At 37.6% G+C, this 13512-nt stretch overlaps 1 protein-coding gene across 1 annotated transcript in view; it reads left to right on the top strand.

The window, feature by feature from the left end:
- Window positions 1–13512, top strand: part of Ryr2 (ryanodine receptor 2) — a 585643-nt gene that overhangs the window by 515689 nt on the left and 56442 nt on the right. Inside the window, exons 82-84 of the mRNA XM_076832381.1 lie at window positions 9576–9675; window positions 10790–10869; window positions 12721–12797. Of these exons, the coding sequence (XP_076688496.1) occupies window positions 9576–9675; window positions 10790–10869; window positions 12721–12797 (257 nt within the window). The remainder of the gene's footprint in view (window positions 1–9575; window positions 9676–10789; window positions 10870–12720; window positions 12798–13512) is intronic.

A 13512-nucleotide genomic window follows, 5' to 3' on the forward strand; every position in this document is an offset into this window, starting at 1 on the left:
TTACAAAGATGTTTTTTACTTAAGTATGGATCCTATTAAATTTTCTTTTCATGAGGCTATTTAATAGGAAATTTGATCATAAACATCTAAATAGATAGTACTCAAAATGATTTCAAAAAATGAATTCAGACTCTTACAAAGAATCTAGAAGGAACACATTGTAATGTTTTTTGATTCACTGTTAAATTTGGAGGACTATATTGTTGTTACATCCCAATTGTAAATTTTAAAATCTGAGTACCTGAGGATACTGTCAGATACAGCTCCAATTTGATGGATGTGATGGTTTATGACATTATGGATATAACACTTTCTAGCATATTATGAGCTTAAGCAATAGATGATATTGGGTTCAATATTGACTTGAGAGATTTTTATTTTTTATCGTGAATTAGGTAGAATTCCTGTGAATTGTTGAGGGATGACATCAACCGAGGGTTTGGTTTTCTAGTTAGCACAAGCTTTATGCCGCCCTAAGAGTGTGCTGATAGTTGCTGAATGAGGAAGGATAGGTCAGGACAAGATGAGCAAATTTTTGTTTTGAAGGAAGATTACAGTCTTAGGGAGATCTAAAAGCAGGTCCAACTTGGTGAGTATGGTCAAATTTAGTACCTTTGAAAAGCCTCTTATTCAGGAGAGAAGCCTGGGAATGGCCAGCTGTGGAGTCTGGTCTTCAAAGTGTCCGGCCAGGCTAAAGACAGTTATTGGGCCAGGTGTGGAGCCTGACCATAGAGAAGGGACTGCCTTTGAATTTAGACAGAATTTGGGGATTTTCACTAGTAACAAGTTGTTGCACTGAGCTCCCTATGCCTTGGACAGCAACTTCTTATCTATGACTAAGATAAAAAATGTTCTATTCTTGGCAAAATGCATGCTTTGTGAGCAAGTAATACAAAGGTTGCATGGGGGGAAGCAGAGTCAGTCATCTGTGAAGAATACTCTTCTCAGAGTTTGAGTATGTGATACCAGAAAACCACCAAAAATGCAACCAGACAATTGGATTAGTCCTTTATTTCTGGTAGTGCTGTGATTGAACCCAGGGCCTGTACCTGTGAGGCAATCACTCTGTTGCTGAGCTCCAGCCCCAGCCCAGGGACTCGTATTTTCTTTGTGCATTTAGTATTCTACAGGCAGTTTATAATGAGCTATCTGGTTGTTTGACATAATTTGTATAGAATCTCATTGTAGGATTTTTCATGTAAGTTGTAAGGAATCTGAAATTGTTAGTTACAATAATTCTTATAACAAATTATATTAAATATGGAAAGAACATAAAGTTTGCAGTAAATGAATTTATCTATGTAACTGATGAAATATTCCTATTTACTGTAGTTTCTACTTTTATTCTTTATCTGTATTCAACTAAGATGTTGAGAAGAGGAAAGAAGTAGACACTTTGAGAAGTGTGGTATTGGTAGGAACTTTTCCATTAGGAGTACAGGATTCCTAATTAGGGGCTTGGGGCAGCAGGTATTTTCAGCTCTTTCCTTCTTCCCTGTGTGTTATGTTGACATGATCCTATTTAAGCCTTTCTGATTCATCTTGATAATCTAGTTCCCTGTTTCCTGTAGAATGTAAATATGATTTTTTAAAGCTATTTATTTTACAACTCTATTGCATATTTAATTATGTGATAGACTTGTGGCTATTTCCAAGTGAGAACCATATAAGGACAGTTAAATCTTATGAAAAGGGAAGGCACATTTTACCATTTACCTGCAGAGTTAATGATTGCAGTAGTGGGCTTTACTTAGCTTTTGAGTTTTTAATGAATCAAAGCAAATAATAACAAAACAAATAAATAATGATGGTTTAAGTCAAATTTGTTTACTTTTCTGAGTACAATGAGTTTTTTTTTTTTTTTTTTCCTTAGCAAGGTCATCAAAGAGCTATACTCTAGGGGACCACCTTTTAAAACCATGAATTCTCAGAGATTTCCTTTTTTTCTTGCCCTTACCAAAAATCCAAAGATATAACCTAAAATGAAAACCAGTGAAAGTATCTCTGTGGAATGTAGAGGCACCATAATGTGGATTTATTATTCACTGTAAGACCTAAGTTACTGACAGGGGAGCTTAGGTGAGTGGGAAAATTGATCATTAACTTTTCTTCTATACCATCTTTTTGAAATATTAGGCAAGTTGCTTCTTCTTGGGCAAATGCCCAATTTCTAGCTCACAAGTATATTTTCTCATGAGTCCCCAGGATCCTATTATTCAGTAGTTCAGATTAAAAATAATTTCTTGTGTCTTAAATTCTAAATATGCCTGTGGCAGAGTTGACATTTTGTAATAAAAACTTGGGTCTAGCACATTCTCTCTTGGATGAGCCCCCATTGTAATTCACATGGTTTCACACTTGCAGAAGTGCTCAGACCACTACCCAACTCCTGCTTCAAAGTAAGCACCTGAAGAATGGGAGAATCAATTTAGGGCCAAAATGTCTGAAGAGTTGATAATATACAGCATTGCCCTAGTGGTAAACAAAGCAAAACTTTTGTCTACTCCAAAGATCCAATTTTGAAGAATTTTATTTTATTATGATTCTGAAAGAGTGAATTGGTTGTAAGATGTATTGCTACCTAATAGCCACAAAATTTGAACTTTGAATTTAACAAAGAGAACCTTACATGTCTAAAAATTGAATATATAGCTATGAATATAAAATATTGAACTAAGTTTCCCTTTTGTCAAGAAAATTTCCAATTCCTTAGTTCCTATTGCAAAAGCTCTATGTATGCAAAACACACACTAATGTGCTACTGTTGAACCATAGAGGGGAGAGGAATAGTGGGGGCTATAATGATGCAATCTGCGGACTTCATTTTTGTGTATGAAGTTGATATTTAAAACAGTAGTCACACATCTTAGCCCAGATTTCCTAGAAAACAAAGACCAAAAGCTAATGTGCTAACACTTAATTGAGATTTTGAGTGTTACAATCCCAGGGAAATAAAAGTGAGGAGGAAAAAAAAAATACAGGAAGTGGGTAGGGCTAACATAAGTGGCTATGCTGTGGTACAGCTGGCTGCTGAGTGGTGTGGCTTGCCCAGAGAGCCCACTGCATCATGGGACAGTGCCTCCTGGTGAGGGAGGAGGAGCATCTGCCCTCTCTGGTTGGTCACAGGAATTCATTTCTTCAGTCTTCCTACTGATATTATCTGGCTCTGCCAGGTGACCCCTGGCCAGCCAGAGCCATCTTGGGTCTAGCCTGTTAGTGCTCAGTCCCCTTATCCATCAGCAGTGGGTCTCCTCGGTTATGGTCATGATAACAGCCAGCGGATACTATGTGGTACCAGCCATCTGGGCTCAGAAGCAAGGCAAGTGGCCAAGAGAGAGGGGTTAGGTGGAAGAAGAGCACTGACCCCGGTACAAGGAAATTCCCAGAAAGAGGCATTTGAGTATATGGACCTAAATAAATGTCAAGCAATATAGAAAACGTTTAAATATGGAATTGTGCATTTTCATTAGGCACAATAATTTGAATTCATATGCTATTGTGTTTAAAATAATCCCAGTTGAAGCTTTCACTTGGCCAAGTCATGTACCATCAATGGAGCAGCAGAGTCATGAGAACACATACACCTAAGTGAAAGGTCTATGTTGAATCCTAGCCCTACCACTTAGATGTGTGAGTTTAAGCCTCAACTCCCCTATGATTGGGGCTGATCATAGTATTTTTTAGGGCTGTAAGGAGGATTAATTTAGTTAATATGTATAAGGCACGCATTGCCTATCACATAACAAGCTCTATAAGTATTTGCTATTATTGATACATTAAATTAATTTCACTTTCCCTTCCAAAAACAAGTCAGGGAATGCCATACAGCAACTTATGCAGTACATTGAGCAAAGAACTATACATAGTACAGGAGACCTGGAGTTTCACCTGGGTATTGTATGATCTTCAGTCATTCAAACTCACCTGCTCTGTCTCAGCCTTGTCTTAGAATAAAGAGCTTTTCCCTACATTCTTGGGATCAAGTCCACTTTTAAAATTTGTCTTACATGCTAATGTGCCTCAGTCCTTACTATTTTTCAGGGCAATTTCACAGGTTTTCTAAATACATAAATATTGACAAAGGCATGCAAATTTCCATTTTTATCTGATCTCTGGGAAATAAATTCTGTGCTTTTTAGAATAAGAATGTTCAATGAAAGTGTTTCATAGAAAATAATGTGTAATGTCCATACATACATATGTATCTCTACCTGTGTCTAGTTTAGTGAAGTACTGCATATAATATATATGAAAAAGCATAATAAAATACTTAAGACTCATGAAATCTAACCTTCAGCAATGACGTTAACAACAAACCCTTTGCTGTAGAATCTTATCAGTTGGCTATGGGATGTTAGCATATTTGATTTTCAAGCTTTCTAGGAGCCAACTTGAAATTTTATAAATTTAGCAGTTCATTAATATCAGTAAACTAGTTTTCTTGTTTGGGAGAAACAAAAATTCCTGAAGTTAAAATCAACAGCATTTTTTTCTCCCCTAAGGACAATGTGTTGTAATGGAAAATGTCCTCAACAGTTCACAGTAATTATTTGAGAGTTTACCCAGTGAAACCCAGCCATGGAGGTGTAGGATAGGCCCAAGGTGCCTGGGGGAATGCCAGGGACACTGGGCAGGGATTTGGGAGCTGTGTTAGGTAATTAGAGTGTAGCAGTTTATACAGAGTTGATCTGGGTCACAGTTAATAATTAGTTAATTAGTGTGCATGACCACTTTTGAAAACTGAAAATCACAGACTCTAGAGTACCTGTCATGTCCAAGTCATGACCCCTCTGTGATGAGACTCTCCCTAATCTCTCACTCCCTGATTCAGGAGGTCTCGGGGAACCTGTGTTACCTCATCACAACTTGTGCTGTTCATGGTCATCTGTTGACTTAGGTGGTGGTTCTGCTCTTATTAGGCGGTGCCAGGACAGGAAGGATCTATCGAGCTTGCCTTCTGGATTCAGGGCCTTTCAAGCCAAGAAAATGGGAAGATGAAGGCTGTTTTAAGTCAATTCTGTGCTCAGGGTGATCATTGCCTCTAATGATTAGTTGAACATTGCTGACTTGATGGCTCCTGATTGTCAAGTTGTCCTTTACATTTTTATATCTCATGAATGGAGTTTTTTGTGGTATAGAATAAATTTTGTTCACTGGACCCTGAAAGGAAACTCTTGAAACTGAGCTGTGCTTGATTGCTTTAACATAGCTTTAAATAAATTCTAAATGTTCTCACTTGAAGGGAAATGGTGTTCTACAGTCAGTGTAGGTGTGCTCCGGGACAGTCACTAAAGTTCACATCTTTGGTTTAATGTTTCTTTTGTCTGAGTAGGTTAGTAAAACTTGATCAAAGTTTCTATTCAAACCAGCTTTGCTTTGGTAAATACATCTTTTTTCTGTCTCTCTCTCCCTGTTTCTTTTTTGTTAAGTAGTGTTGGAAACTATGCTCATCCTATTGAAAAGCGGAACTCTGGAGGGTATTGTAGTATTTCAAACTTCAATGGCAAAGAGAATGAGTAATAATGTAAGGTGCAGACAAAACATTGAGTGAGCCAAAGCCTCAATGTGATTATTATTTGTTTGTGTTAGTATAATTCTAAAGACGTTGGCTTTGACTATGCACTGAGAGCAAACTAAATAAACTTTGATAGTGTTCTGGTTTTGTAGCTTTTCAAACTCAAAGATAACATTTGTAATATTTTAAATATTGTGATCACAAGCTATGTGACATCACTTTTTTTTCTGTCACTCAGGTTTCCCTGAACAACTGTTATGTGCAGGGAACTATATGGGGGGAATAGTAAACAGGGTTTGCGTACTGTATGTAGTTACCACAAATAAAATCTAAGGCTGTGTCCTCACAAATCTATTCTTCTAAGAAACTCCATATACGTTGTTCAGTTCTTTAAAAATTTTAGGAACCATTCATTATTTAAGTTTTACTTCCCAGTTTGTTTTCCCATAACTCTAGGTCAATTCTACATAAGCATGGCTAATCTGTAGTTTCAGAAGCTAGAAACAGAACAATACTGAGGTAGAGAATGAACCTATCGGCTAAGGTTTTGTCTTTGCTTCGTCTTGAGTTGGCCACCTTCTGTTGTAAATCAAGTTATTAGAACCATTTCTCCTCTTTTGACTTTGTTTCCCTGGTTATCCAATTAGATCTTCTATATTTCAGCCTTTTTATTCCCTAGTGATATTGAAATTCCACATCACCTGTAGTATTCAGTATGTCAAGTAGGAGTGCTGAAGTTGAATTATAACAATTCTAAATCATGGGAGATATCTTTTAAGAGTTCAGTTCCTGGAATTTTCTTAGACTAGAGTTTGCTCCCACATGCAGTTTAGAGAGAAACACACAATGAAGACCTTATTGACATTTTAGAAATACAAAGAAAAGCAGCAAAGCAGCTGGGCCCTTTGGTGAAACCCTGGACTGTGGATTTTATGGCCTCAGCCTATGATATGTGTCCAGGCTGCCCACGTGTCCATGCAAGCTGGAGAGAATCCTTCAGAAATTATGAATTTCTTTGCTATCATCAGGCTGCTCCACTTAAAATAACTTCCTGTCTCCATTTTGGGGTTATACTACTTTCTCCATCAAGAAGCCAGGGACAATTATAATTTATACCTGTTGTTTCAATATTTTTTCTCATGTAAGGCAATTTGTTGCAGAACCAAATATATTTTGTTCTACATTTCCCCCATAAAGTGTTAAAGTTCTTGGCACAATGGAAGAATTTAGCCATTTTATTACAAACTTCAGTGACACACAAAGAAATGATGAGGTCAAGTACTTCCACTCAGTGCAGGCAGGTGACTTGATCATGGGTCTGACTTACCACTGTGCTTGACCTTCAAAAGACTGATGCCAATCATATTAGGATGAGAGCTGCTGATTCCTGGTTGCTCTCGACAATTAGAACTTATTGCATGAAAGGAAATCCAAATCGTAGAGCTGCTCTTATTTTTCTTGAACTTTCTTTCTAATGTAGGAATAATTCAAAGACTATTCTGCAGGTTGAAGGCAACATGGTGTTTATCTAAGACCCTTATGCAGATGAAATAGAACCTGGGCTGAGGGAGGGAACCCTGTTTTTAACAAGGTGTTTTCAAGATTCAATTTTCCTGAGTAACATATTTCCAAAAGATCTATTTCCAGTTTGCTTAGAAAGCTAATGTGCCAAAAATTTGAAGGGCAAAAAAATAATTACTTTTCATCAGTTTTACTGTTGGAAATCTTTCTGGTTGTTTCTCAAGTTCTGTTTGTGTTGTTATTGTTGTGGTGGTGGTAGAATTTCCCAGTGAAAAAAAATTAAATTATATGCCAAGAAGCAGTTCTGAAAGGACAGAGCACAGGATGGAAAGAGATCATGTTGCAGATTTCTGAAGAAAGCCTCCAGCTCAGCCCAGCGAAGGGGAAATCCAAGGTTGGCCTGATTCCAGTCCATGAAGCACAGCTTCCTCTTGTTTTTGGACCAGGATTTCTTTCTTTTTTTTCTAAAATCATCTCCCCACAAATACTTATTACTTTTAAAATTGAGATGCCAGCTAATAAAAAAGAGAAGTGTTCTTTGTCCAGGGAGTTAATTTTGGAAGCAGGTAGTTCGATATTCTGTCAGTTTCTTGATCCTCCTGAGGCTATACATGATACAGGTGATTCCAGTTACCAAGAGTCTGCCAGGACCTTGGATCTACTGTGCAAATTATTCTGGCAGATTTTGGAACCAGTCTACCCACTTTTGGAGTGCAAATGACAAATATTGTTTTTTTCCTCAAGAACTGTGGCCTGCTGCTGTCTTGTGTCTTGGAGGTTTCTTGATGACTGTGGCCCTGTGTTCCAGCGGGTCAGTAGAAGAGCAGCTCTTCCTGACTCCCTGGCCTCTTTAGCTGTGTGAAGATGTCAGGGTAGTTCCCTAAGCTAATAATTCCTTACCATTTTCTTACTGCACAACTCTTTCACAAAAGGAGTTAGTTAGGATGTAAGCAAAAGTTCCATTCTTTGTTCTGACAAAGGGAAGAAAGTAAAAGATTGTTGGGTCTAAAAGGAAGAATGGGGTGTTGCTCACCGATTCTAAACAACCCCTGAAGTGTACCTGGGAGGGTCTTCTTTCAGTTTTTCTAAAACTGTGTTGTAATGACAGTATGGTTCTGTGTGTCTGTGTGGTTTTGTTTTCGTTTTGTTTCTGACTTCACAGGAAGAGGTTTAAACATGAAGGCAAACCTTTTAGAAGTTAGCATGGCTACATATGAAGCAAAGCTGCCTCTTTTTTTTCTTTTCTCTGCTTCCATTTAGGCCTATCACATAATTTAAGAGAAAATAAAAATTTAACCACAGGAGCTTTAACTATAGTGTGAAAAAAAACCCTGATCAATTTTGTTTTCGCAGCACGATATTATCAAAGATTTAAGAAACAAATTTGCCAGCCTCGGCGAGAACTCTCTGGTAACAGCATAAATGTCTGTGTTGGTTGCTTTTGGTTTAAAGGTTTCTTTTTTTCATTTGTTTGAGCCCATTTCTTTTACCCCTCCTTTTAGTTTATTTCTCATATTCTGTAACTAGCAAGCCTTCATTTTTTAAACCTCTTCCATCTTCCAGTGTCTATTTTCCGTACTTTGGATGGAAAGTTTACGGCAGCAAAGCTGTCTCTCTGGCCACCTCTGCTGCAGCCCCTACTGCTCTTAGGTCATATATGTTTTGGCCGCTGTGTTTATGGACATGATACTAATTGACCGTTTCATGTCCCATTGACTAAGCTTCTCTACCACGCCATTTGATGGACGCGCTGTCAAAGGGCTCTATGCAACTTTGATTCTGCAACTTATACTGCTTAGTTCCGTCTCAATTCTCCAGCGAACTGGATCGCTCAAGTGAATGATCATACCAGTCTTGAACTTGCTGTGCCTTTATATTTTATTCTTATCTCCTTCTTTATGTTTGCAGTGGTAGCTTAAGTGGAAAAGAACCAACTCCAGCCATTGCTCTGGCGACACCATGCAGTATCGTTTGTAACCACCAGAGAATACAAAATATAAAGGCACATGGCTTCTCTTATTCTTTGAGGGTGACTGGGGAGAACTGTACCATAAGTCCACTACTTGGTTGAAGCCTACCTTTTTATCCATATCAGCTTTCAATTTTGCTTAAACTCTAAGACGTCTTAGTTAATGTCTTCCTGTGATTCAGTGATAACTTGCAACTCGCTGAGCAGTATCAAGTTATGGCCAAGACTGGGGAGATTATCAAAAACCTGATCAACTTATGCACAGATGTACAAATCGGAAAGTGCAAGTTTCAATGATGAAGCACAAAACCGTGATACAGGCTTTGGACTAAGCAAACAATTAAAATTGAGAAAAATCCATCCGGATGAACCAGTACCAAAAGTATATCAAGAAAAATATAAAGGGGAAAAATGAGAGATGAATATGTGATGATCTGTTTAATGACATTGTTGGTGTTGAAATGGTCCATAATGTTGTCATAGAGCCCATACATGAAGAGATGACTAAAATATAGAAAGCAGCCATGCTTACTGACAGTCACAACATAAATGGTTGGGGTTTATGTTCAGGAAAAGGAGATGGAAAAGCAGAAGCTGCTCTACCAGCAAGCCAGGCTGCATGACCGGGGGGCCGCAGAGATGGTGCTGCAGACCATCAGTGCCAGCAAAGGTGAGGTCACTCCCCGTCCCTTGGAGCCAGCCTCCTGGCGCTCCCTCCCTGGGTTCTTGGTTAATGACCAGCGGCTGTATCTTCAGCTACCAGCTCATATTTACAGAGTCTAGTGGATTGTTTTCATCTTACTAGAAAGACTTACTCTATGTATGTTCTTCAACTTTTGTGTGGTACAACTAAGCTCTAGCAGAGTGACATTATAAATAAAACATTTTAAAGCTTTTCTGTATATCCAAAGAGTAGCTATTTTAGCATCACAGGCCATGTGGTGCTCTGCCAGCTGGAAAGCTGACTGTGAACAAGTGGATGTTTCAATAAAACTTTGTTTATACAACAGGTAGCAAGCTCTGCATGGGCCTCGGGCTATAGTGTCCTGACCCTTAAAATGTTTGGACATTTTTAATGAGTGATTTTTAGCTGTTAAAGTACCATTGTCTATCTCAGTAGTCACCATTTCAAGGCGACTTTCCCTGCATTAGCAGTATCTTATTTGTGAAAACTTTGTAACTCCTTTGTAATGAAATGGAAAAGTAATATTGTTATAGTCTGGCATTAAGTGCCCCTAAATGATGGAAATCATTTTTATTTCTAAGAAGAGTTGAATAATGTAAAAATAAAATGTAATATACTAAATGATAAACAACTAGATGGATTTTAAAATTTTGTCATTATCTGAAAACTTAAAATTGAGAATAGTCATCATTTTAATAAAGACAGACTTTAGACATATTATAGGTACTAAATGAAAATAATGAAAGTTCTAATAGAATATTGTTGGAGAAAAATTTTTCTTAATGTTAAAATCAACAAATTAAGACTTTATTTTAATACACATGGTTGTTTTTGAAGCTTAATAATTTCAGCTCTCGGTATTTAAAAATCTATTGTTTCTTCCTATGTTTTCATGTTTCAGTTCTTAAATATACTACACAGAATTTATAAGAAATATTGATGGCAAAATATGCATTATTATCATTTTGGTGGTTTTGGTACATAAGTTACATAGGTTTGTCATATGTAATAATAATATTAAAAAGAGTACCTTTTGAGGTAGACTAGGTCAACACATCTTTGGAAAAATATAAGGAGTGCTGCTTTTTATATTTTAAAGGTGAAACTGGACCCATGGTGGCTGCTACTTTGAAACTTGGAATTGCTATTTTAAATGGTGGGAACTCTACAGTACAGCAGGTGAGGTCTTTGAGTAATTTACATAATGTGGTTTTCAAACAGACCACATATGGAAAGAGCTATTGTAAAATTTCTCATTTCTTATGTAAAATATGTCTCTAATTTACTGCAATACCCAAGAGAAAATATAGAAAGCAAAAAGTAATTATATGATAGTCTTACAAACTCAAACATAGAATGGTATGAGAGTATCCGAAACATCAGTCTAAATGTGACCTTCTCCCATGCCCATTGAGTTTTTGTGTTGAGGCATGAATCACTCTCTGGCCATCAGATCTGACTGGATATGTGTAGAACCTGGCATGGGTAATCAGCTTGTTCTGTTTCCTTGGTACATGACTACATAGGGTTTTTTTGTTTTTGTTTTTGTTTTTTTAAGGAAAAGTAAATAAAGCTGAACTAATCTCTCCAAAATACATTTCAAAAATATTTTTCTTTGCCTTATGTTCTACTTTAAAAGACATTCCTTATATAGTGTAAGTATATTTAGAAATCCTTGGCTCCAAGGGGAGACTGGAGACCCTGGGATGCATTTGCTTATTATCAATACTGATCTTTCTATAGAACTTCAAGTGCATATTCCATAACCTCCCTTTGATCCTCTAAGCCACATTCCTTTGTCTTAAAAAAAAAATGGTCAATCTGTTTCATTTTCCCCAGTATTTTTCCTAGACTAGTATGCTATGTGTTTTTGCCTGTCTTTGTGTGTAGTATACACATATATGTGTACACATACATACATTTTACATGCATGGATATTCTTTTGTACATGTGTATATATGCATACATCCATATAGTGTGTATGTGTATTCTGTACACAGTTAGTTTATGTTGTTTTTATCAATATTTCTGAAAAATATCACTACCACCGTTTTGGCTGCTTTGAGCTTGTGTAGAACAGCACTGACAGTAGGAATTATCCTCTTTTGTTAAAGACTGGGAGAAAAGCAATTTCTTTATTTACTGAAGACCTTTGGGTCTGCCTTCTGGTGTCCTATATGTAAAGAGACTCCTTAGCTTGCCAGGGATAATGTCTAATAAATTCAGTATAAGTCAAAAACATCACTTGCTCCACCGCCCTGCAGAGCTTAGCAGCACAGCACGCTGCAGGGGATTGTACTCCTGGGACCTTGGCTGATGGAGTTGCCACTTGCTGCCACCACCAGCAGGAGAGTATTGTCTTGCACATTGCTAGCCCAGAAAAATCAAAATCCAAAATTCCGAGTATGCATATACCTGTAGCACCATCACAAAGTTGAAAAATCCTCGGTTGAACCAGCATGAGTTGGGGTCATCTGTACATTTTATTTGAAGTCTCCACCATGTTTTATACATATCAAAAATAGCTCTTTGTGACATTTATGTTTAGCCAAGATATTAATCATAGATTCTGGTCATCAATCCAAAAACAGAAGAAAAGCTGAATAGTCCAGTAGTTTCTGCCATAAGTTGTGTGAGAGAGGGCAGTAGTGGAAGCTAGTAGATTCCTGGCTATTTCATGAGCAGGTAAGAGTCACAACTCAGCTCCGAGAGCTGTTCATGGAACCCCTGTTGCTGGATACAGCCACCTGGACCTACTTGCTGGTTTCCTTGCACTAAGTGTCTGAGTCTCAAATACTAAGCGAGACAGGAAAAGATTTGCCAGTACTGGTTCCCCTGGGATGTGTATTCTTACACATAGAAATGTGCAGTGGTCTTTCTTTGACATGTTTGTTACCATTTCATGATAAAGATGACATTAGAGATACTTGTATTGTTTGGCTACTTTTTACATTTGTTCCAAAATAGAAAGCATGTTTTGGTTGCTATTTTCTTAACAAAAAAGCTATGTGGTTTTCTCTGTGTCTGTAGAAGATGCTCGACTACCTCAAGGAGAAGAAGGACGTGGGCTTCTTTCAGAGCCTGGCGGGCCTGATGCAGTCCTGCAGGTGAGGATGTGCTCTCCTCCCAGATCCTCAGGCTGCGTGTTTCAAGAGTGTCTTCTTTTCATTGCTGATAACAATTATACCAAGACTTTTTTTGAAAGACATCTTAGGATGGAACAATTGGCAGTGTCTTTTGTCCTATTTTGTGTTTAGAGTATTAATGTAATGTCTTTATCACACTTACTCAGTGTTGATAGTGTCCTGAAATAGTCCCCCGTGCTTAAGCTATATTCTACATACTTAAAAATGAGTGCTAAATGGTTTTTTCCAAAAGATTAAAAAATAAAATTCTATTTTGATTTGGGACATGTGAGGCATTTTTCTTCATTTTTTCTAAGTGATCCTTAGCCAATTAATTTGCTGTAATCATTCTCTATTTGTACAGTATTTAAAATCTTTCAGACAGCATTTGTCTGAGGAACCTGATAGAAACAATGTAACAAGTTACAAAAGCATGGTTATGATGATTCTGTTTTGGGTAACCTTGCAGTGTTCTCCCTGAGCTGAACTGTAGGAATATGTGTTTGACTTCCCTCTGGGTCAGGTCAGGGTGGGCACTGGGGAGAGGTTGGCATGAACACATGGCCGAGAGGCATCTTTTGGGACCCTGGTCTCAGAGTACCTTGAACCTTCAGTGTTCAAGACACATGGCACTCAGACAGTTGCTCCCCTAAACAGAGAAGGTATTCTGTTCTCTAAATGTTTTTCTCTTATTACT

The sequence above is a fragment of the Callospermophilus lateralis genome, chromosome 13, assembly GCF_048772815.1.
Source record: "Callospermophilus lateralis isolate mCalLat2 chromosome 13, mCalLat2.hap1, whole genome shotgun sequence".
NCBI lineage: Eukaryota > Metazoa > Chordata > Mammalia > Rodentia > Sciuridae > Callospermophilus > Callospermophilus lateralis.